General features: G+C 58.1%; 2 protein-coding genes across 4 annotated transcripts in view; both read right to left on the bottom strand.

Moving 5' to 3' along the window:
• The window catches only part of ZNF609 (zinc finger protein 609), a 36,246-nt gene extending 16,943 nt beyond the window's left edge, over positions 1–19,303 (bottom strand). For 2 of the 3 annotated variants that reach the window (XM_052672424.1, XM_052672422.1), the window contains exons 1-2: positions 19,173–19,303; positions 10,391–11,260 (exon numbers count right to left, since the gene is read on the bottom strand). In XM_052672424.1, the coding sequence (XP_052528384.1) occupies positions 10,391–11,140 (750 nt within the window). In that variant the 5' untranslated portion in view covers positions 11,141–11,260; positions 19,173–19,303. The remainder of the gene's footprint in view (positions 1–10,390; positions 11,261–19,172) is intronic. The other variant, XM_052672423.1, reaches the window with a different exon arrangement.
• Positions 11,691–18,711, bottom strand: LOC128075558 (uncharacterized). Its single transcript, XM_052672428.1, has 2 exons — positions 12,182–18,711; positions 11,691–11,998 (listed from the first exon to the last, which is right to left on the bottom strand). The coding sequence occupies exons 1-2, from the start codon at positions 13,044–13,046 to the stop codon at positions 11,859–11,861; spliced, it is 1,005 nt and encodes a 334-aa protein (XP_052528388.1). The 5' UTR covers positions 13,047–18,711; the 3' UTR covers positions 11,691–11,858.
• Positions 19,304–19,699: the final 396 nt, after the last annotated feature.

Here is a 19,699-nt window from a genome sequence, read left to right as displayed (position 1 = left end):
GTAATAAGAAAATACAAACCCTCGGATGCAGGCAGCCAGCTTTTGTTCAAGCCTTCACTTGCCCGTGGAAGGTGAGCGAGCACAGCAGGCTGTGTTAAAGCACGCAATGCCTGGAGGCTGATCCTCCCTCGTGCTCCTCAAAGAGCGATGGAGAGCAGTGAGCAGGAGCGCTTCCAGAGGGAAGGACGTGAGCTTTCCTGGGAGCCAACGCTCTGTTAACCCTTCTTCTTGCTTCTCTTCTGCTGCGGAATCCTCAGATGCGAACCCTTGGCACACAGTGCCATTTTGTGTCCCGCAGGGAGCACCAGAGCCTTTCTGCCTCTTGGGATCAGAAGTGGGGAAAAAGGTTTGTGGTGCTTGTTTGACAACCCTGGCGAGCAAGCGTAATGCAAATCTTAGTGCATTCATCTGGAGTTTGAAAAGAGAGAAACCAAATTACACGGAACAGAAAGTCAAGGAATGAAGGCTGCAGGTTTCAGAAGACCTCACTGGTTTTTGCTCCCTTGGGTTCTGCAAGTGCCTTAGAGGACGCCCATTTTCCAAGGGTGGAAGTTCAGAGCTGCTCAAAAGAAGGCATATCGTAACCCACACATCCATCCTGATCACCTACGGAAATACGGACTGAAAGAACAGCGTCACCCTGGGTTTGGATTGCATCCATAGGCTGGAGGACCCAAATGGTCAACGCGCCATCGTCACTGTCATTCAGAGCAAAGCCACCGAGGAAAGAGTCGAGGGTTTGTGTACAGACAGCCAAGCACGCCCAAGGCAAAAGCTTTATCCCAGAGTTCCAGCCCACACTGTCCGGCACAGGCAGAGCAGAAGCAATGCCAACAAAAGCTCCGTAAGGCTCCTGGAAAGGCTGCAGCCTCAGCTGACCTCCATCTAAATAACAAATCTTCACCTGCGACTTCAAACGACACGGCACGCCGGGAACCTGCCATTAGGTAATTAGGAACCTGAATTTTTACACCCGAGATCCAGCACCGCAGGTCATGCTGCAGTCAAGCCACCCACGGCATCAGGCCTGGCACTGGAAGAAAATGGGAGCAGGAGCTCGAGGATGTGGGAAGAGAAATAAAAGCTTGGCTTTGGGAGCCGGGCTTTGTCCCAGCAGGGCTTGCGTGCTAGAAGTTTAAGAAGGGGTTTGTTTGCTGACAGCTTAAAGGATTTAAGGGAAGGATTAACCATGGCTTTGCTGATGAGAGAAGCAGTGGCAAACTCAGAGCAATCCCATGCACATGGGGAGAAGCTGGAGGAGGATGGGGAAAGGGGGATGAGCCGAACCACAGGGCCGGACTGCTTTGTGCAGTAAGCTCAACTGGGAGCCACTCTGCCCAGCATTAACCTTCATCTGGTGCCAGAAGATACAGGGAAAGCCTAAAGGAGAGCCAGGCCCAGGGTCTCACCTGCATGCTGGGATGGAGCCCAGCTCGTTCAGGTGCCCAAATGGCAAGCATTTACAGCCAAATCAAGCTCACACTCAGCAGGACCCACAAGAGATAACGGCAGGAGGCAGATCTGCTCCAGGCAGTGGGACACGCAACTGGAGGGCTTCCTTCCAGCACAAGATGTCCGTCACTGAGCACCACAGGGCTCAAACAGATGCAGCCGATCGATGGGCTTGTCTGGCAGGCTGGAGCCCAGAGCCAAGGATGTGCTCTGGCTAATCCAGGCGCTTGAGCCATCGCGGCCGCCAGGCAAACAGGCACGGCCCCCTTAAAAGCAGGCATCGCCAGCACAGATTTAGCCGCAAGAGGGTGGGGAGATCGCTGAGCTCCAAGCCACGGGCTGAATCTTATCTGCTGCTTTAATACCTATCAGTGTTGATACAGATTAAAGGATTAGGCAGGATTACCGAAGGCAACCCCCCTCCAGCCCCAGGCGGTGAGGCTGGGCATGGGTGCGGTGCTCGCATTCCCCTCCTGCGCCCACAGCCCTCAGGGAAGCAGCCTCCCAAAATGTGGCGAGGAACCTTGCGAGAGCAGTGCAGGGAGCCAGGCTGGGCTCTCCAGGAGGCAGAGGAAAGCTCTGGAACACCGGCAGGCATCGTTTTGTTCTCCCCGAGGTTGACTACCAACATGGAACTGGTGGCATCACTGCTGCGAGAAACCATCCCATCCATCCATCCACCATCCCTTCCCTAGCCCAAAGCTCTCTTACCAACACATTTGGGCAGCCTAGGGAGGCCGCCTGCTTAAAACCAGCTTTTTTCTTGCTGCTCGGCGTAGCTTTTAATTGGATCACTCCCTGACCCAGTTCCCCACATGGCTGCACAAACCCTCCAGCATCAGTGTGGGAGGATGCACCAGGACGCCTCCTGCAAACGCCGATGGCCACACCGAACAGCTCCCGCACCCGAGCTGCAAAGAGAAGTTTCCCATTTTCAAATAGATGCCTGCATTCTAACACAGCTGCTTTCATGTGTGTGGCTACAGTGGGAGACCTACCGACAAGCAGTAAAGGAGCGTTCCAACTGGGCTGCTTCCCTTACCACACAATCTCCATTGCAGTGCCGCTGCACTGAGCACCATCTGCAGCATCAGGTGGTGCCCATCCAAAGGTCTTTGCAAAAAGTCTGAGACGTGAGGGAAAGAACCCTGCGTGACTTTCCAGAGCAAAGCTGAACTTCCCTGGGTTGCACACACGAGCCAAAAGCAGTGCCCTTGTCACCCAGCACTGCAAAAAAGCAGCTCCACTGCAAGCTCTGCTCTAGCAGCTGTCTTCCTCCAAGCAAAACACCGCCAGGCTACAAGACCATCAAGACCTGCATGACTGGACTTTAGAAAAAAGAATAGGGGAAAAAAACAAAACAAAACAAATGAGCAACATAACATCGAGATTTCCATTTCAGTCCAGAAAAAACAAACAGCGTTTGTCCCCCCGCCCAGGAAGGCACGAGCTGCAGAAGCTCGCCGGGTGCGTGCCAACAGCAATAAATCTGGGATGGAGCTGTGCTGCAGCCCGGCGCCAGGACAGATCCATCAGCCCTACAAATTCTTGGCCAGGACCAAAAAGCAGCTCCCTCCCTCCAGCCCTGCTGGGCCGAATGCCAGCTGGGTCCCCCAGTGACCCTACTGGGCCAGGCTCCCCATCCCACAAAACTGCCCATGGAGTCGATAACCATGGAATCAATGAAAGTATTCCAGCCAAAAACGGGACAGATGGGCTATTCCCACCAGGAATAACCCCAGGTGCAAATCATGGACCCTAAGGTTTGATGGGACACGAGTACCTCCAGCCAAGGGGTTCAGAGTTAAGTCCTACAAGTATCCTTTTCTCCACAGCACCTTAAAAATGGATTGCTTTGGATGACTGCAAATAGAAGTGAAGAGGTGTCCATCAGGAGAAGCAGAGCGTGGTGCAATGCCAGCACATGTCAGGAGAGCGTGTTGTGCTTCTTCCAGCAGAGCCAGCTCCGTCCCCACGAAGCATATGGCATCACAAACGTATTTCGCTTCCCGGGTGCACAATTTGGGAGCACACACGCCGTGTATCACCTACATGTCTCATCGGGGAAGGAGCAGAGCTCCTTGTCACCGCGCAGGAGTTGTCAAACAAAGTCACAGCACAGGGACGTGTGATGTGTAGGGAAAACACTGCCAGAAGGAACACAACAAAGGGGGCAGAATTGAGGCTGCTGCGCTCAGCTTTACGCTCTTCCTCCCAGGTGCCAAGAGCCCACCTACTGCTCAGATGGCTTTTCACTCCACACTTCAAGGATGAGCTGCATCCCGCTGCCACCGCTGCCTCCTCGGCACCCACCAAGCAGAGACAAACTCCCTGGGGACCCATGGCTCCTGTAAGCCCTGGGAGCTCGAGAGCCTTCCTACAGCTGCTCGCCTCACTCACCCACAACTCTGCTACGCAAGGAAGTCCTGAGAGCAGAGCTTTGTCCCAAGCAAAGATTATTTTTGGCAGGCTTATCAGAACAGTTCTTGCTCCCTTCACCTCTTGGATAAGAGCGCGCTTAGAACAGTCCAGATGTTGGAGCACCAGTAAAACAAAAAGAAATGGTACAACACAACCCATGATAAAAACACACAACGAAAACACACAGAAGCAAAAGCAGCACAGTCAGAGCCCGAAATGAGAAGCTCGAGCTGAAAAGAGGGAAGTTATGGGGAACTCAAAGTTACGGGGTGGAGATGAACCTCCCATCCCAGCAAAGCACTGCTCTGAGCAAGGGGTCACCTCTTAGGCTGCTCCAAAACCCATCACCCAAAGCGATCCTCCAACGCTCTGAATCGCACAACATTTCCCGCTGCTACCAACAGATTCCCAAACAAATCAAATCTGTGCAACCCCTACAGCAGCGATTACTGTAAATTAAGCAATCTTCTCCTCCCAGGCCAGCGCTGGCCATCTCCAGTAGATCTGGGACAACTTTCATCAGCTGCTCCCAGAGGACTGCAGCTGCCAGCAAGCCTCCAGCGCTTTGAAGCAGGCTTATTTTCTTGTTCTCCTCACCCAGAAGCACTAACACGATCCGATTAAATGGGCCACATGAAACCCAACCCACCCACACGCTCCCCCATTTTTGCCCTTTCCATTCATCGGCAGCCTCAGCGCAACGCGGGTTCATCAAATTTCTCTGCTTTCCTTAAATTCTTCTGCCAAGTTCTGATTAAAATCCTCCTAAGTGGTTTTCTCTTGATTCCATTTCCTAGAACCGAGAAGTAAAGCAGTCCTGAGCACGGCACTGAGTGCCAGCGTTAATAGCCGCCGACGCAGCCGGGCCATCTCGGTCTCCCACGCAGGCTCGTTAGGATCAATGGGAAATTGAAAGCAATTCTCTTCCCATCTCCCCTATCAGACCACCAGCTCCCAGAGGAGGTTGGGTTTTAATAGCCCTGCTCGTACCACGCTCAGATCACTGTCAGTGTGGGCATGTTTCACACTGCACCACCGCTGTGGGTATTGCTTCAGTGCTGAGTTTGAAACGTCGAGGGACGACGCCTTTCTCCGTCCTCCCTCGACCCGAGGGCTCCTGCACACCGCCTATGGAGGCAATGCAATGGGAACCCCAAAACACTTCACTCAAACCAGAAAATGCAGCACCTGCCCTCTCCACCCTGTCCTCCACACCTGAAGGGCCCTACAGGGAGAGGCACTACTGCCATCAGTCCCCAAACCCCATTTTTAATTCCGCAAGCACCCTTGGAGACCACTGAATCCACCTGTGGGAAGGCTCACCCACAAGTGGGTCTGAGCCCCCACCCATCAGGTTCTCCATCAGGGAAGACCTCCCTTCTCTGGTTGCAGGGCAGAGCTAAGAGCAGTGGAGGCTGCGAGTCCTGTGCTGGGATCCACCAACCCCACGCAGACCATGGGCACACGTGGGCACACTGGAGGGCAGCTCCACATGCAGCTTTCCTCACGCCAGGCCTGCGGCTCATCTCCCAGCAGTTACAGAATGCTCTGCTCGTGGCTGAAGTGTTTTTTCCTCCAAAGGGACACACAGAGGCCTTCTTGCACAGGTCCGCCCTAACAGCTCCCTTCACCCTCATACACAGTGTAGTATTAATAGCTAGCCTGAAAGACCATAAAACACCAAATATCTAAAGAGTTCCTGTGCCTTGAAATGTAAGCTAAGCAAAAAAAGAAAAAAAGCAGCCTTCCTGTTAGCAAACGGCTGTGATATATATACACATGCTTGCTTTCCTCCCTTCCAAGCCACAGAAGAGCAAACAGCACTCAAAGCTCTGCAACGCTGCTCTCCCTACAAGGCATCCTACAGACGTGCAGGTCTCCCTGCACCAGGATGGCATCCGCCAGCTCTGGCTGATCACTTCGTTTCCACCTCAAAGAGCTCGCTGGCACCTGGCCACGCTCCCCTCACTGGATCCTTTTCAGCCCTCAGAAGCAACCTGCCCAGCCTCAATCCTCCGCCCTGCCCTCGTCCCCTTCTGCCAAGCCCCGCTCTGGGCTCAGCTCACCGGGGTGAGGGGGATGAGCAGGGCTGCTCCCAGCTGGAAGCGGAGATGGAGGCGAGCGGGACTGCGCTCGTTTGCATAGCACCTGGGAAAAATCACAGCACGGCATTTACATCGCTAATTGGGGGAGCGAGCTTCCTGGAACAAGATTGCTTTCTGGCACAGGGAAGGGAAGAAAAAAAAAAAGAAAAAAAAAAAAAAAAAAAGGAGAAACGCACACAGACAGACACAAAAAGCCTAACCACCATTTGTAGCTGCGACTCCACCTGCAGCACCTGCCGGCACCAGGCGTGCATCCCGCCGCATTTGGTGGCACGCCATTCCTCTCCCACCAGCACGCCCGCACACAATCCAGTGTCATCCTCAAAAGCCCCAGGTGTGTTTATTGCCACCCCTCGGCTCCCTGCACAGCCCCAGGCAGGGCCAAGTAACAGGGACAGCAATACCTCCAGCAGACATTGCCATTAGAAACAGCACATCAGCAGGCTGCAGACACCTCCCCGTCCTTTCAAAGCCCAGCCAGCCAGCCAGTGCATGCCCATGGCGTTACAGGGATGCTCTGAAGCTGTACTTATGGAAGGGCTCCAGCTCCAGCCCTAAGCGCCCACAGCAGAGCACGGTGACCACAAAGAGGACGAGCAACCCTGTACACCAAGGCAGCCTGGAAAGGCACAGGGAGGGCCAGCAGAGTGCTGGGCACGGTGGGCTGCCAGGTGGAGTGGCAGATTTGCTCATTAGTGGATTATTTCTGGCACACTCCCCGTGCATCAGCTCCCCAGAAGGGCTGTAAGAGCAGCTCACGGTTTTGAAGCCTTCGAGGCTGCAAGGCGCTGGAGACGCCGGCGAATCTTCCTTTAAAGAAATCTTGCTCAGCCAGATAAATGGTGCTGTGCAGCAGGGGTCATTAGGCTAATAAGCAGCCACTGTCAGCCTGGAAGCAAGGCAACAGACACAAGAGAATCCACCAAAGCCAGTTAGCCTCACCATCTGACCCATCTAAAGCAGCCACCATCTGCCAAGGAGTCTCCTTTGGCGGAGAAGCCGGGCAGGTGGGTGAGCAGGCAGGGGCACGTGGCGGCCACATCTCTGGCCACTGTGAGGCTGGGGAGACACGGAGCGCACAACGCCACGCATTTATGGCTTCTCCCAGCCAAGGAAGCGCCGTGAGCCCGGTGCAAAGTCCCTCAACGGGGAGCAGTTCCCCCTCCCGCAAGCTCCTCGCTCCTGCATTGTCATTCCACTCTCGTGCTTGGCAAACAGGAGCGGGTTGCTCGGCGGTGCTTGTGCCGCCGTGTCCTTGACAGGGAGCCGCCGGCCTCGGCTTCCAGAGCACTGGGGAATTGCACCGTGAGATGGAGACGGGGCTGCCCTGCGAATCAGCTCTTAAATTGGAGCCGGTGATGCAAACGAGCCGTGCATGGAAGCTAACGCAGCCCCTAACCGGTCCTTCAGCTGTGCCCTGTGGGAAACCCAGCAGGAGGAGACACGATTTCCCCTGCTCTGCTACAATGCCTTGCGAAGTGGGATCAGCTGAAGCTCCCAGACTGCTAGCAGCCTTCAGAAAGAAAAAAAAAAACAAAAAGCACACACATATAAATAACCTCTCAGCAGGAGCCAAAACTCAGAGCCTAACCCCATGGTTTTAAGTGAACAAGTCCAATTTCCTCCTTTGTAGCTCTTGACACATGTTGGCTGCGTGCCCCCTCCTCGCCTTGTTCCTGCAGCAGAAGGCTCTGCACTGCGGGTCAGGGGACGATAAGGAAATGAGCAGTGTAATTTCCAAGGCCTCCAAAGGCAGCCCTGTCAGCAGCTCCGGAGGCGGCTTACTCGAGCATGGCTGGAGAAAGGAAACCGCGGCGAGAAGAGGCGGCAGCTGCGCCGTGCGCTCCCTGGCTGCCCTTGGCTCGGCCCCGGCTGGGGCTGCCAAGCTGCCGATCCCTGGAAAGAGCTGGAGCAAGGGTGGGAAGCCTCAGCCATGAGCACCTCAGAGTGTTGGGTTTGGACGCCCTGCGTGCCCTAAAACCACGGTGAAAAAGGAGAGAGGGGATGGACACAGACCGCTCCGCAGCGCCTGTAAAGCACCTGGCCATTTCCTTCTAGGGGAGTCCTTTGCTTCAGCCCTGAGAAGAGCAAAGCCACAATGGGCGCTGCCCATCACCACCCCCGTGGCACTGGGGTCAGAATCTGATGGTGAAGCACGAGGCTGGGGCTGGGTGCACAATGCCTCATCCCTGCTTGGCCATATCTGCTTGCAAATCCACCATCTTGAGCCCATTCATCCTCACCACAAAGCAGCCTGGGCTTTGCTGAACCCCCGCACGGTGCAGCAGTGAGCCAAGAAAAACAATAATTTTTAGGTAAGAAGGCCACTCTGGGCTTTTTTTTTTTTTAAAGAGTGGAACTGGTGGGACTCCAGCTCCCACTGCCAGCGGGACGTGCACCAAGATCTCAGTGGGTACAGATGGGCATAAGGGCTCCAAGGGCTCCTCCAAGCTTCAGGCAGAGAAGCTGCCCAGGTAGTTCTGCATCACAGCAAAAGAGCTGCCCACACAGGAGGAAATAACAAAACCTAAAATGGTGCATGGAGCTGGAAGTTCCAAGCACTGTGAACCTGCTGTGCTATCTGCTAGCAAAGAAGACAAACAAGAAGATGAGTGCCAGGGCGGAGATGAGGCAGAGCAGAGGCACAGTTTGGATCCCCTTACCATGTCCCCTCACTCTCAGATCAGCACCAGCACGCTCAGAGCAAAGCTACACTGACTTCAGGAGAGAGAACATGGGATGAAAACACAGCGATGGCATCCGCAGGGGAACAAACAAGGCCTTCTGCCCGAAACTGCAGCGCATGTGATGCAGAGAAGGTTTTGTGCAGAACCAAGCCTCCAGCAGCTCCTGTTTGCCTTTTCCTTGTTTGCAGCAGCGTCACATCTGGACAATCATCAGGGAAAGAAAAAAAAAGAAAGAAAAAAACCACCTCCTCCTGCTGAACAAGCTCTCAATCAAAACAAAGCCGGAGCAGCAGCCAAGAGCTGGGAGGCTCTTTTGTTTAATGCTTAACATCCCCTGGCTGGCCAGCACCGCTGCTGCCCCCAAATGCTGCACCTCAGCAGCTGGGCCACGTGCAAGGCTCAGCACAAGGCTCCATGCAGGAACTGAGCCCCCTTCCCGTCCCCCACATCTCTGCTGAGGATGCAGCAGGGACTCACAGACCAAGTTAAAGGAGGGCAGGGGAGCTCGGCAAGAGGTGGCTGCATGCAGGGAGATCCCTACCCCTCATTTTTCCCCTCTCTCCCTCCCCAGATGGGAATCGGCCTCAGAGCCTCCTCAAGCTGAAGAGGTTGCCCCACACAAGTGCCCAATGGGCTTCTCCTCCACAAGCCCAACTTGCAGCCATTCGAATCCATCATGCAAAAGAGCATCTGCTCCTCTTCCCAGCATCATTCACCTGGGTTTTGGTGCTGGGAGGGACATGAAATAGCACACCTTCTCCACACCACTCCTTAATTTCACAAGCTTCAGCTGATGGCCCCACAGGCCTGTTTTCCTGACTGACCCTAGAGCCACTCACTCCATTCCCTGTTCTCTCCCCCAGCCTTCTGCCTGTATTTTCATAGCTCTATGCTCTACTTTCGCAGACATTTCCCCATTCTTGCAGACATCAGCAGCTCTCCCCATCCTCCCTCCCACCTCCCCCCTCTCCCCCCCCAGTGTCCAAAATCTGCAAGTCAGAACCAGAGAGGAAACACATCAGCTTCCACATCGCCAACCACAACTCCAATCCCGCACACCTCCCCAGTGCAGGAGCACGGCGCCACCGGCACAAAGGGGCTTCGGTAGGCATGAGCACACAGAGCTGTGCATCCGAGGGTGCCCAGACCACTGCTCAGGCTCTCAGACAGATCAGGCACACTCTGCCACTGCAACCCACAGGGCTCCTGGAACTGAACTGCAGGGTGTGCCCATATGCTGCTCCTGCCCAGCCACAGCACCAGTGCCACGCAGCAGCAGAGGAGAAATGCACGAGAACCACCCACAGCAGGGCAGTGGCCACAGGCTGACTGTTGCTGCAAGCTGGGCAAAGCCCACACCCCACGTGAGGAGGCTCCTGTCAGCCCCACACACCTGTGCAGATCCCACATTTACCAGCACACGAAGGTCTCATCAGCAAACGATGCAAGGGAAAAAAGAAGTTCTTGGGGAACCACAGGCAGCTCTGACACAAACAGCAAGGCCGCTGTGGCTGACAACAGGCTGGAAGCCCACGGTGCCCACTGTGCCAGGAGCCGGAGGAGGCACAGAGCTACGCATCCCTCTGGGCTCCTCCTGCTGGGCCATAGGGACCAGGGAAGTTCACAGGAGCCACTCCTGCTCCTTCACCACACGCAGCAGCACGTCACAGAGCGCAACAACCTCTGGCACTGCCACCGCTCCTTCGCAGCCTGAACCTTCCTTACCTTCTCCGATTTGACCTTTTTCAGCTGCCGGCACTCTCCTTCCCCATCCTCCAGCTCTGACTTAACTCCCAAGGGGTTGAGCGCAGCTCCTGTGTCAATAGCTATACTCCCAAGCTGCTCGGTGGCAGCAGCAGGCTCCGTCCCCTGGCCACCATCGTACTGTCCCACCCTCACAGCCAGGGCCAGGGGCTGCAGCACACCAGGCTCCTTCTCCGTCGGAGCCCCCGCACCCTCACTCCTTTCCTTCTTGCTTTTGGACGAACCGCCCTCCTTGTCCTTCTTGGAGCCGGCCACGCTGCGAGACGCCTTGGCCGACTTCTCTGAGCCCTTGGGGGTGACGGCAGGCCCCAAACTCCCCGAGTTCGCGCCATCCCCAGAGCGTCCTTGAGCCTCCTTCTTGCCCCCAGCTCCCTCACCGGCCGTGAACAAGGAGCTGCCCGGGGCCGGTTTGCCACTGTCCTTGCCGCTCTTGCTCCTTTTCGACTTGGATTTGCCCTCCTTGCCTTGCGGGCCCGGCACCGGGCTCACAAACTTGATGTTGTCAGGTAGGGTCGCCACCGCGTTGGGCGCCGGGAGCCCCACCTCCTTGGAGCCCGACATTTCCAACTTCTGCTGATCCTTCTCCAAATCAGCGTCCAGATCAATGATGAGATTCCCTACGCCAATGTCCCATTCATCCCCGCTGTCGTACGTCTCTACCGGGTTCGCATCGATTCCTTTCCCTCCGGAAGCTCCGCTGCTCAAGGACATCTTAGAGTTAACGGCCCCTCACGGTTCAAGGCTCTTCCCTGCCTCCTGCCCGGGGTCCGCAGCGCTACGACGTCCTCGGGCTGCCGGCGCTCGGGGTCTGCCCAGGTGACGGCATCGCTGCTGGAAGGGAGAGCAGAGAGAGGAGTTACATGTGGAGGATGGCACAGAGGGGCAGCCGCACCCAGCTCTCGCCCCACCGCCACCGCGCGCCCCAACCGGCGACAGGGTGCGAGTCCCCTCGACCGTCCTCACGTCCCTGCAGCAGCAGGAGCCATCTGGCAGCGGTCCCTCGATCGATGCGAGGCCCTGGCAGGTCACAGCTCCCGGCTCCAACAAGACATTACTCACACATTCCCTGCTCGCCATTTCCCTCTGAATTATTGAGCGCGGCCCTGGGATGGAGGATTGATTCCTCTCCTGCCGATGCCACCCACGGCCGGGCTGCCTGGGGGGGCTGCTCTGTTGCCAGGCACGGGGCTCAGTGCCTCCCTGGGAAATAAATCCCAGCCCTGGGGCACATGGCCATGGAGGACGGCACAGAGACGCACAGAGACGGCGGGGAGCAGGGCGGCACGGAGCGGGGCAGGAGCGCTGTGCAGGGCCACAGCACCGCACCCGGCCGTGCAGCTGCAGAGCTGGAAGCCCTGAGCCCCATCTGGATGAGGCCCCCCTCCAGCTCTGCCGTGCCTGAGGCCTGCTGCTATTGATGAGCAGCACTTCAAAAACAGGTGACTTCAAGAGAAACAAGGGGAAAAAAAAAAAGAAAAACAAAAAACAACACACACACAGATTTCTTCAAACTCCAACAAGCAGGAGCCTGGAAAGCAGCTTCATGGTGCGTTTCCAGAGATGCAAACACTGTAAAAATGCCAAGGATTCTTTCATCAGACAGGCTGCCGCAGCCAGACCATTTTCCATCTGCTCCCCACAGCATCCCTGGCTCCGCGCAGCCAATAATCCACTCTCTGACAGGTCATTACGGAGAGCTTGAACCCCAGGAGCCAGGGGCGAGCACGCAGGCTGGAAATGAAAAGCACTGACCTCTCATTTCAGCGGCAGAAAGTGCCGAATCAGGAGCTCCGTGTGTGCTGACGGCCGCACCAAGGCTCCCCGCACTGCTCTCACCTTTCTCCTCCTCCTGCCCACCTTCCTGCACACACGGCTGGAGCATCCCGCTCTGCACCCTGCACCCAGGCTCTTCCTTTCCCATGCTGGAGCCGTGGCCCCGTGCCCTGTGTGCAGACAGAGGGGCACGGCAGCACAGCCGGCCCCGCAGCTCCCCAATGCTCCATGCCATGGTGCAATATTGAGAACACAGGCAGCAGACGAGGACGTAGGTCTGAAGCTGTGCAAACGGCAGCGGTGGGCGACCACGGCTGCTGATACCTCCCACAACAAAAGGCGGAAGGAGCCCAAAAGTCAGCCGGCTCCTCGGAGAGCCAGGAGCAAACAGGTTCAGCAAACAGGGGGAGAACACGAGCACCCAACAGAGGAGGCTGCCCAGGCCCTGCCAAGAAGGGAAGAGCTCAAACAGGACCAACTGGAACAGGCTGGGCTCTGAAGGCACCGCAAAGAGGAATGGGGAAGAAGCGGCGCGTCCCAGCCCGCGACCCCAAACTGCAATGCGGGGTGGTTCCCTGCAAGCCAACCCACACACGAGGAGGTAAAGTGGTTCCCACAGCCCCAAACGTTGTCCAGGTCCCCACGCCTCACACTGCCACTCACCTCCCGCCATTGCCCGATGGATCCCCGTGCACCATGAGCAGCGTGTGCTCACTTGTTGGCTGGAGCCTTGCCAGCACAGCATTTTAAGAGCAGTCCTGGTGCACAGATCCAACAAGGAGACAGCTTTCTGCTTGGGAATGCTGCGCACACGCAGCACCAGACATGAATAATTCAGCTCCATTAGGTGCCGAGACCTCTCCAATCCACATCTCCGTGCTGGGAAGGAGCCAGCGTATTAGAGACAAACCTGAAAGTTCACTCTGGGAGCAAGCAGCCAACTGCAAACACACCTAGAGGAAACTATTCAAACAGAGCACTTCAAAAAGCACCCAGCAGAGAGCCGGGAAGCTGCACAAGCCCCAGCTCTTAGTGCTCCAGCACGCCGGGTCTGGCCGAGCCCTGCGCCGTGGTACTGGAACCTAGGGAGGGGTGGTGGGATGCTGGAGGAAGTGCTGCTCCTGCCCCAATGGAGAAGGGCTGGCTCATCCCCGTCCAGGAGCAGCCTCTGGTGGCTCCCAGACACGACTGACTGCTACTTTTCACCCTGCGTAACTTTCAGGAAGCGAGAAGAGGTGAAGGGGACAGAAAGCTGGGGGCCGGAGGAGCCTGGCCACAAGGCATGCCCCCAGCTCCCCACATGCCGTCCCAGCACCAGATCCCTTTTTGTTTCCTTTTACGAGCAAAGTGAGCTCCGAGGGGACGCGTTCCCCTTCTCAGGGCCGCTGTGCTCGCTCATAATCCCCCGGCTGGGCTTGTTTGGGTTGGATCTTTGTGAAGAAACTCCCGTGTCTTTTTCTGCAGATCTCTTTTTAAGATGTTCCCTTTCTCCCCGCCCCCTCTCTCTAGAGATGGGGGAGGGAAAAAGGGAAAAAAAAAAAAAAAAGAAAAAAAAAAAAAGAGAAATGTTGAATGAGAGCCAGCTGGCACACACAAGAGGAGACGGAGAAATCTGCACAAAGGAGCTTCCTCACTCACTTGCTGCTTTCAGCTCCAGAAATCCAGCAGGGAGGAGGGCTTGCTCTCCCCCGTGCATCACTCGAGGCGCAGCAGACAAAGGCGCCTGGCCATGACACCCTCCTCGAGTGCCACCCAGGGCAGCAGGGCTCCACGCTCGCCCCGCGCCATCGCCAGGCGCACCCAGCGACGCGGAGGAGCCGCGCTCCCACCGGGCACCGGCACAACTCCGGCGGCTCCCGGCTGGAGCGGGATGGCGCGGGCACGCTGCCAGAAGCCAGCAGGCTGAGCCCCATTTGAATAAAATGGAGCCAAAGCCTCCTCGTTTAATATGGAGGTGCACCCCGGCGAGACTACATCTTCCAGCATGCACCGCAGCCCAGCGAGCGCTCCAGAAACTTACGCCGGGACTCCAAGTTTCCGCCGGCGGGGCTGTGACACCGGGGATGAACCTGAGACGGGGCAGCGCCAGCGGCTGAGTCATGTGCTGGCGTTCCTGGGGAAAGCCGAACGTGGGCAGCGCAAAAGCAGGGAGCTGCGAGAGCCGAGCGGTGCGGGGGGCAGGAGGGCTGCAGAGCGGAGTTTAGCAGATCTATCCGCCGTGACACCCACCCACTTCCAAACACACACTGCACGCCAACATAACGCACACCAGCAGGCAAAAGCTGTGGTTCAGACCAGAACTCAAGCTCGCATCCACCCCTCCCCAGCCTGCTGGTAACCCCAAAACACAACCCTGCAGCAAGGTGGAACGTAAATTACTACAAGGAATCCATAGATACGACGAGATACGGGCACACGGCATGAGATCTGAAGAGCAGGTTTTGCTGTGTTAGCCAAAACTCTTCTCCCCTCTGATGCTTACTCCGCTCCAGCATGCAGCACAGCTCAGGAGGAGCCCAGTGGGTGGCTGACAAAGCCCAGCACTCCCAAAGGAGGCACCGAGCAAAGCCAGAGCCCGGAGCACCGCGTGCCCCTCAGCCCCAACAGCCCGGCGTCACCGGCAGCGACGTCACTGGTGTGAGGCACACAGAGAGGGGGAAAGGAAAGGGACAAAACGTCTCAGGCCTTCTCTAGTGTCTAGAGATGGGAAAAACGGGAACAACCCTTCTTTCATCCTCAAATGGCTTTTGGAAGTGTCAGCACCAAAGTCACCGTTTTTCATTCGCCCCGAGCACGCACACCTCCAGATTCACAATTACTTTGTTCCGGCGCTTCGCAGCCATGGCATTGTTTCCCAGCTGCCTACCCCATACCGAATCAAACACCTCTCAGGTTTTCTCTACCAACATGCAGGGAAATCCAAGAACTTCCTACTTTAAGAGGACAAAACCGTGTCTGGGACATGACACTGTCAATGGAAGGCATATTGATGCCTGCAGAGCCACGTGAAGGCATCTAGCATCACTTCCTCTCCCTCCCATGTAGGACAACAGACAAATGTTCTTCTCGCCCTCCCTCCCCCCAGTGTGGGGATGGATGGATGCAACCCCATGGCCAAAATCGCTGTCTCGAGGTCCTGACGCAGGTACGGCCTCACAGAACTCAAAATTTGAGAGCTGAACACAGCCAAGAGCTTCACCCAGATCCACAGGTCCACATCCATGCAGCACCCAGTGCTCCCAACACACGGCTGTATTGGGAAAGAGGAGCTGAGAAACCTTGCCATGAGGAACAAGCAGGGGAACAAGGGAGCAGCTCCCTTCCCAGGAGCTCAGCTCTCCCATCTGTCCAGAACCAGGGACAGAATCACAGAATGGCTCAGGTTGGAAGGGACCACAGAGACCATGGAGCTGAGCTCCCAGCCCTGCCGTGGGCCGCCCACCCCCAGCTCAGACTGCTCAGGGTCCATCCATAGCCATGTCACTTCTGGGGAATGGGGCACCCACAGCTCTGGGCAGCCTCAATGTGGTGGTTCAAAACCATCAAGAATCACAGCACCGTCCTCACCCAAAATCTGCACCCCTGCAGCCAGGATGAGCTTGGGAATGCTCTGGACCTGGCGCAGGTGCTCTCCTCGCGCCCCACGGTTTGCTCCTGCCGAACACCAAAAATACCATGAGACACTGGAGAAGGGACATCTGAGCAAAGCCTGGCACTGAGCAGCGCATCGTGACGCTTCCCACAGGGACACATGGGACAAATCTGGGGGTTGGTTCTCCCTCTCCATCAGGAAACCGGAACCAAGGCAGCTGTGTGGATTGCAAACCGGTCTGGCTACACCCTTGCAAAGCCCCACATAGAACGGGCAGCCTGTCCTCACCCACTGGAGAGCGCCTGGAGCTACCCCAGGGCTTACACACCTCAGCCTTCGGAGGACAAAGAACACCTCTCTGCCACTCCAAAAATGAAGGAGCTGCCACTTCTCCTATTAACGCCTTTAATTCCCCTCACTCAATAAGCAATTAGGGCACCTTGGCGAGACGAGCAGAGGCTTCATTTGCAGCAGAAGACCGGAGGTGCAGCTGCAATCCCTCTTGCTGTCAAGGCACCAGCCTGGGAACGCTTTGGGAAAAGCCAGCCAGGCTGCAAAGCGCGGGAGGAGACATGCAAGCAGTGACAAACGCGGCACACTAAGGATCGGAGCAAGAAATCCCAACAGCACTTTTTTTCTACCTCCCCCCCTTCCTTTCTCCTTCTTATGGGAAGGATAATAAATAGGTGTGTTTCGCAGATTAATAAAGCCCATTTGCAATGCTATGATATACATCAGAAAGTTGCTAATTCACACTAATGGCCCATTGCAAATGACCGAGTTTTGTGAATTAGCCAGCATGTAATGGAACACAATAAAAAAAAGCTAGAATCATGCATCAAAGTGTACTCGGCCTATTTTCGAGCTGTAGTCCAGTTTTAATTACTTGTGGCAATGGGCACAAAGAGAAAGAATGTCGAAACCAGAAGAATACAGAGGAAATCTCCAGGACGAGGAGTCCCACCGCAGAGCCTGTCTGCAGAGGCACCGTTCTGCAGGAAGCTGGAGAGCCCCGGCTCCCATCGCTGTGCCAGCAGCACGTCGGCTCCTTCCAGAGAGGTTCCATTCCATCAGCCCCAAGGAAGGGCACATCACGTTTATGGAAATGGTCTCCAAATCACCTTGTTTTGTACCAATACATCGCCGTCCTGGCGCAAAGCGACGTCACACCCGACGGAGCGCGGCACGCAGATGTCATCCTTGGGCTGCCACGAGGGCAAGCGCCCCACGGCAGCTCAACGGAAATCCCATGCTGCAAAGCCTGCCCGTGCCCACTGCGTAAAAGCACAACATATTCTCTCTTCTCCTTTTTGTTTCTCACTCCAGAAAGTAGGAAACAAACTGCAGAAGTCAGGAGTTTAATTAACACCATAAGATTTTCCTGAGCTGACCCACAGCCCTCCTGCCTGCCCACACACCTGGCGCTCAGGTGAGGCCGACTTTCTTAGCACGTGAGGGATGCTCAGTGCAGCAAAAACAAAACAACACCTTGGCTGCAATTAGCAAACAGATTTTTTGCCAGAAGCAAGACGGACATTTCCTTCGAAAAAAATGCACAAAAACATCCCAGGAGAGTTGAAGTCACGAGGTGAGCTTCCATCCCGTTCCAACCACGGGACCAGCGGAGCCCACCGCCGCAGCCGCCCGTTGGAAGCACGGTGCCGTAGGGAGACGGACCACCGCACAGGGTGCCTGTGGAGCATCCCAATAAGGGCGCCACAGGAGAACAACTCGCACGGGCCGCCTCCCTGGGCTTTGGGAAGGCAGGCACCCAAACGGCTCCAAGCCATCCCACCGGCAGCCAGCAGGGCCGGGCTGCGGGCAGCCCCATCTCCCTCCCAACCCAAAGTCAGGGAGATGGCTTTGCTGTGCAACCGAGCACCGACCTCACCCGGAGCTCAGCGGGGAACTGCCCCACACCTCGCAGACCCCAAAGCCCACGTTTCCCTTACGCACCGCATAAGAGCATCCGAGCACGTGCCGCCACGCATCCCCAAAACGATGTACCTGGGACCATAAATACCATCCTCTTTACATAAGGCTCTGGATAAAAGGGACAAAGAGGCTTACCGCCTTACATCTGGCACCCGCGTTGCATCAGCAGCGCTTTAATCCGAATCAGAGTGCGGCCGCGCGTGGGAACGCCTGCCCGAGGCCGAGAGCAACACGATGCAGAGCGGATCTTCCTACCGCCGCCATGGGAAAGCAAGGAAAGGCCCCGCTTGGGGGACGGGTCCCGCTCGCGGGGGAAGGTCCCCAGGCAATTGGAAGGAGCTGCCGACGCCACCGCTGAGCCCCGGGACGCTACTGGCACCAACGCAGTGCGCGTCTGTTGGCCGCTCTTCTGCTCAGCGAGCCGTTTCTTCACGACTAAACGCGTTCCAGAAAGCCGAGCGGTCCGGGGGCAGAGGCCGAGCCCAAAAGCCCCGGCCACGCTCCATTACAGGTCACGGCACCTCGCTCCATCAGCGACCTCCTCCCGGCCGGCCCCGACGCGGGGCCGCTTCTGCCGAAGCACCGCATCGCGCCGCGGGCGGACGGGGCCGAAGGAGCTCTACGGGAGCGGGGCGCGAAGGGCACGGCGCTCCGTCCGCAGCCCCCCCACGCCGAACTCCCGGCGCGGATCAATGGGAGCCGAGCGGCTCTCCCAGCGCCGCGCGCGGCCGTGCGCTGCCAACAAAGAGCAGAAATGCGCGGCGCAGTCCTACGGCGGAGTCACGCACAAAGCGCGGAGCGGCCCCGCGGGCCCCGCACCACGGGGGGAACGGGGGGAGGGGGGGAGGAAGGCCGCGAGTACCGCCCGTCGCGACACGGCCCCGCGGGGAGAGGCGCGGGGGGGCGGCGTGACAGACGGGGCCCGAACCGGTGACCTTCCCGTGTACACAATGGAGGGAGCGGGCAGCGCCGCGGGAGCGGCTTGATGCGGCGCTCCGGCCAGCGGGGAAACGCAGGACCGAACCGGGCAGCGACCCCCGGCCCGGACAGAACCGTCCCGCAACCGGGGGCCGAACGGCGGCCGCAGGGAACGCGGGGTCACGCGGGGAGGGCGGCGGGGGGCCGGGAGCCGTTGGGGACGGGGTCGGGACGGGGGGCGGCGGAAGGGTCCCGGCACCAACGGCCGCCGAGGGGCGGTTCGGGGCCACAACGGCCGCGGGGGGCGCGGGGGTCCCGGCCTTAACGCTCGAGAGGGGGAGGGGAGGAGGGGGGAGCGGCCCGGCGGGCACCGCGGGGTCGGAAAAGGGGGAGGTGGGGGGGGTGGCCCCAACGGGCTCCGCCGGGAGGAACGAGGGCCCCGACCCGGAGCCCGCACGGGGGGCCCCGAAGCTCGGCCCCCCCCGCCGTACCCGCCGCGCCGCTCGGCGCTCCCCCCGCACTCACCCGCTCTCTCGCGCCCCGGCGGCCCTAGGTCTCCTCCATGGGGCCGGGTGGGCCGCGGGCAGCTAAGGCCCGCCCGCCGGGCCCGCCATGCCGCCTGGGCCGCTCGCGCAGGCCGCGCCGGTGTCCGCCTGGCGGGGCGGGGCGGGGCGGGGCGGGGCGGGCGGCGCGGGGCACGGCCGCTCGGCTCCGCTCGGCTCCGCTCGGCCGCGCTCGGCTCCGCGGGGACGCGGCAGCCCGGAGCCGGCGCCAGGCAAAAGGCGGAGCGCGGAGTCCGGAGCGGAGGGCGGCGGCGGAGGGGAAAACGCGGGGCCGGAGCGCCGGAACGGTTCCGGACTACGAGGGGGGAACGGAATCGGGCAGAAGTTCGTCGCGCTGAGCGCGGCGGGCAGCCGGCCAGGGAGCCGCGCAGGGCCCGCGCACGGCCGCGGGGAGCGGCTGGGGGCAAAGACGGGGAGATCCATCTTCTCCACAGGCAGACAGGGCGCGTGACCGCGGCCCGCTCTTTGGCCACACGCAGCAGAGATGCA

The sequence above is a fragment of the Tympanuchus pallidicinctus genome, unplaced genomic scaffold (assembly GCF_026119805.1).
Source record: "Tympanuchus pallidicinctus isolate F22 unplaced genomic scaffold, pur_lepc_1.0 scaffold12, whole genome shotgun sequence".
NCBI classification, from domain to species: Eukaryota; Metazoa; Chordata; class Aves; order Galliformes; family Phasianidae; genus Tympanuchus; species Tympanuchus pallidicinctus.
The sequence above is the reverse complement of the archived record's forward strand: the minus strand, read 5'-3'. Positions and strand labels throughout refer to the sequence as shown.

Excerpts from the sequence above, each read along its gene's own strand:
- LOC128075558 (XM_052672428.1), bottom strand. The coding sequence starts at position 13,046 with ATGGAGCTGAATTATTCATGTCTGGTGCTGCGTGTGCGCAGCATTCCC. Across the intron at positions 11,999-12,181 it reads TTCTGCCGCTGAAATGAGAG|TGTTTGCATCTCTGGAAACG; the intron begins GTCAGTGCTTTT and ends GCATTTTTACAG.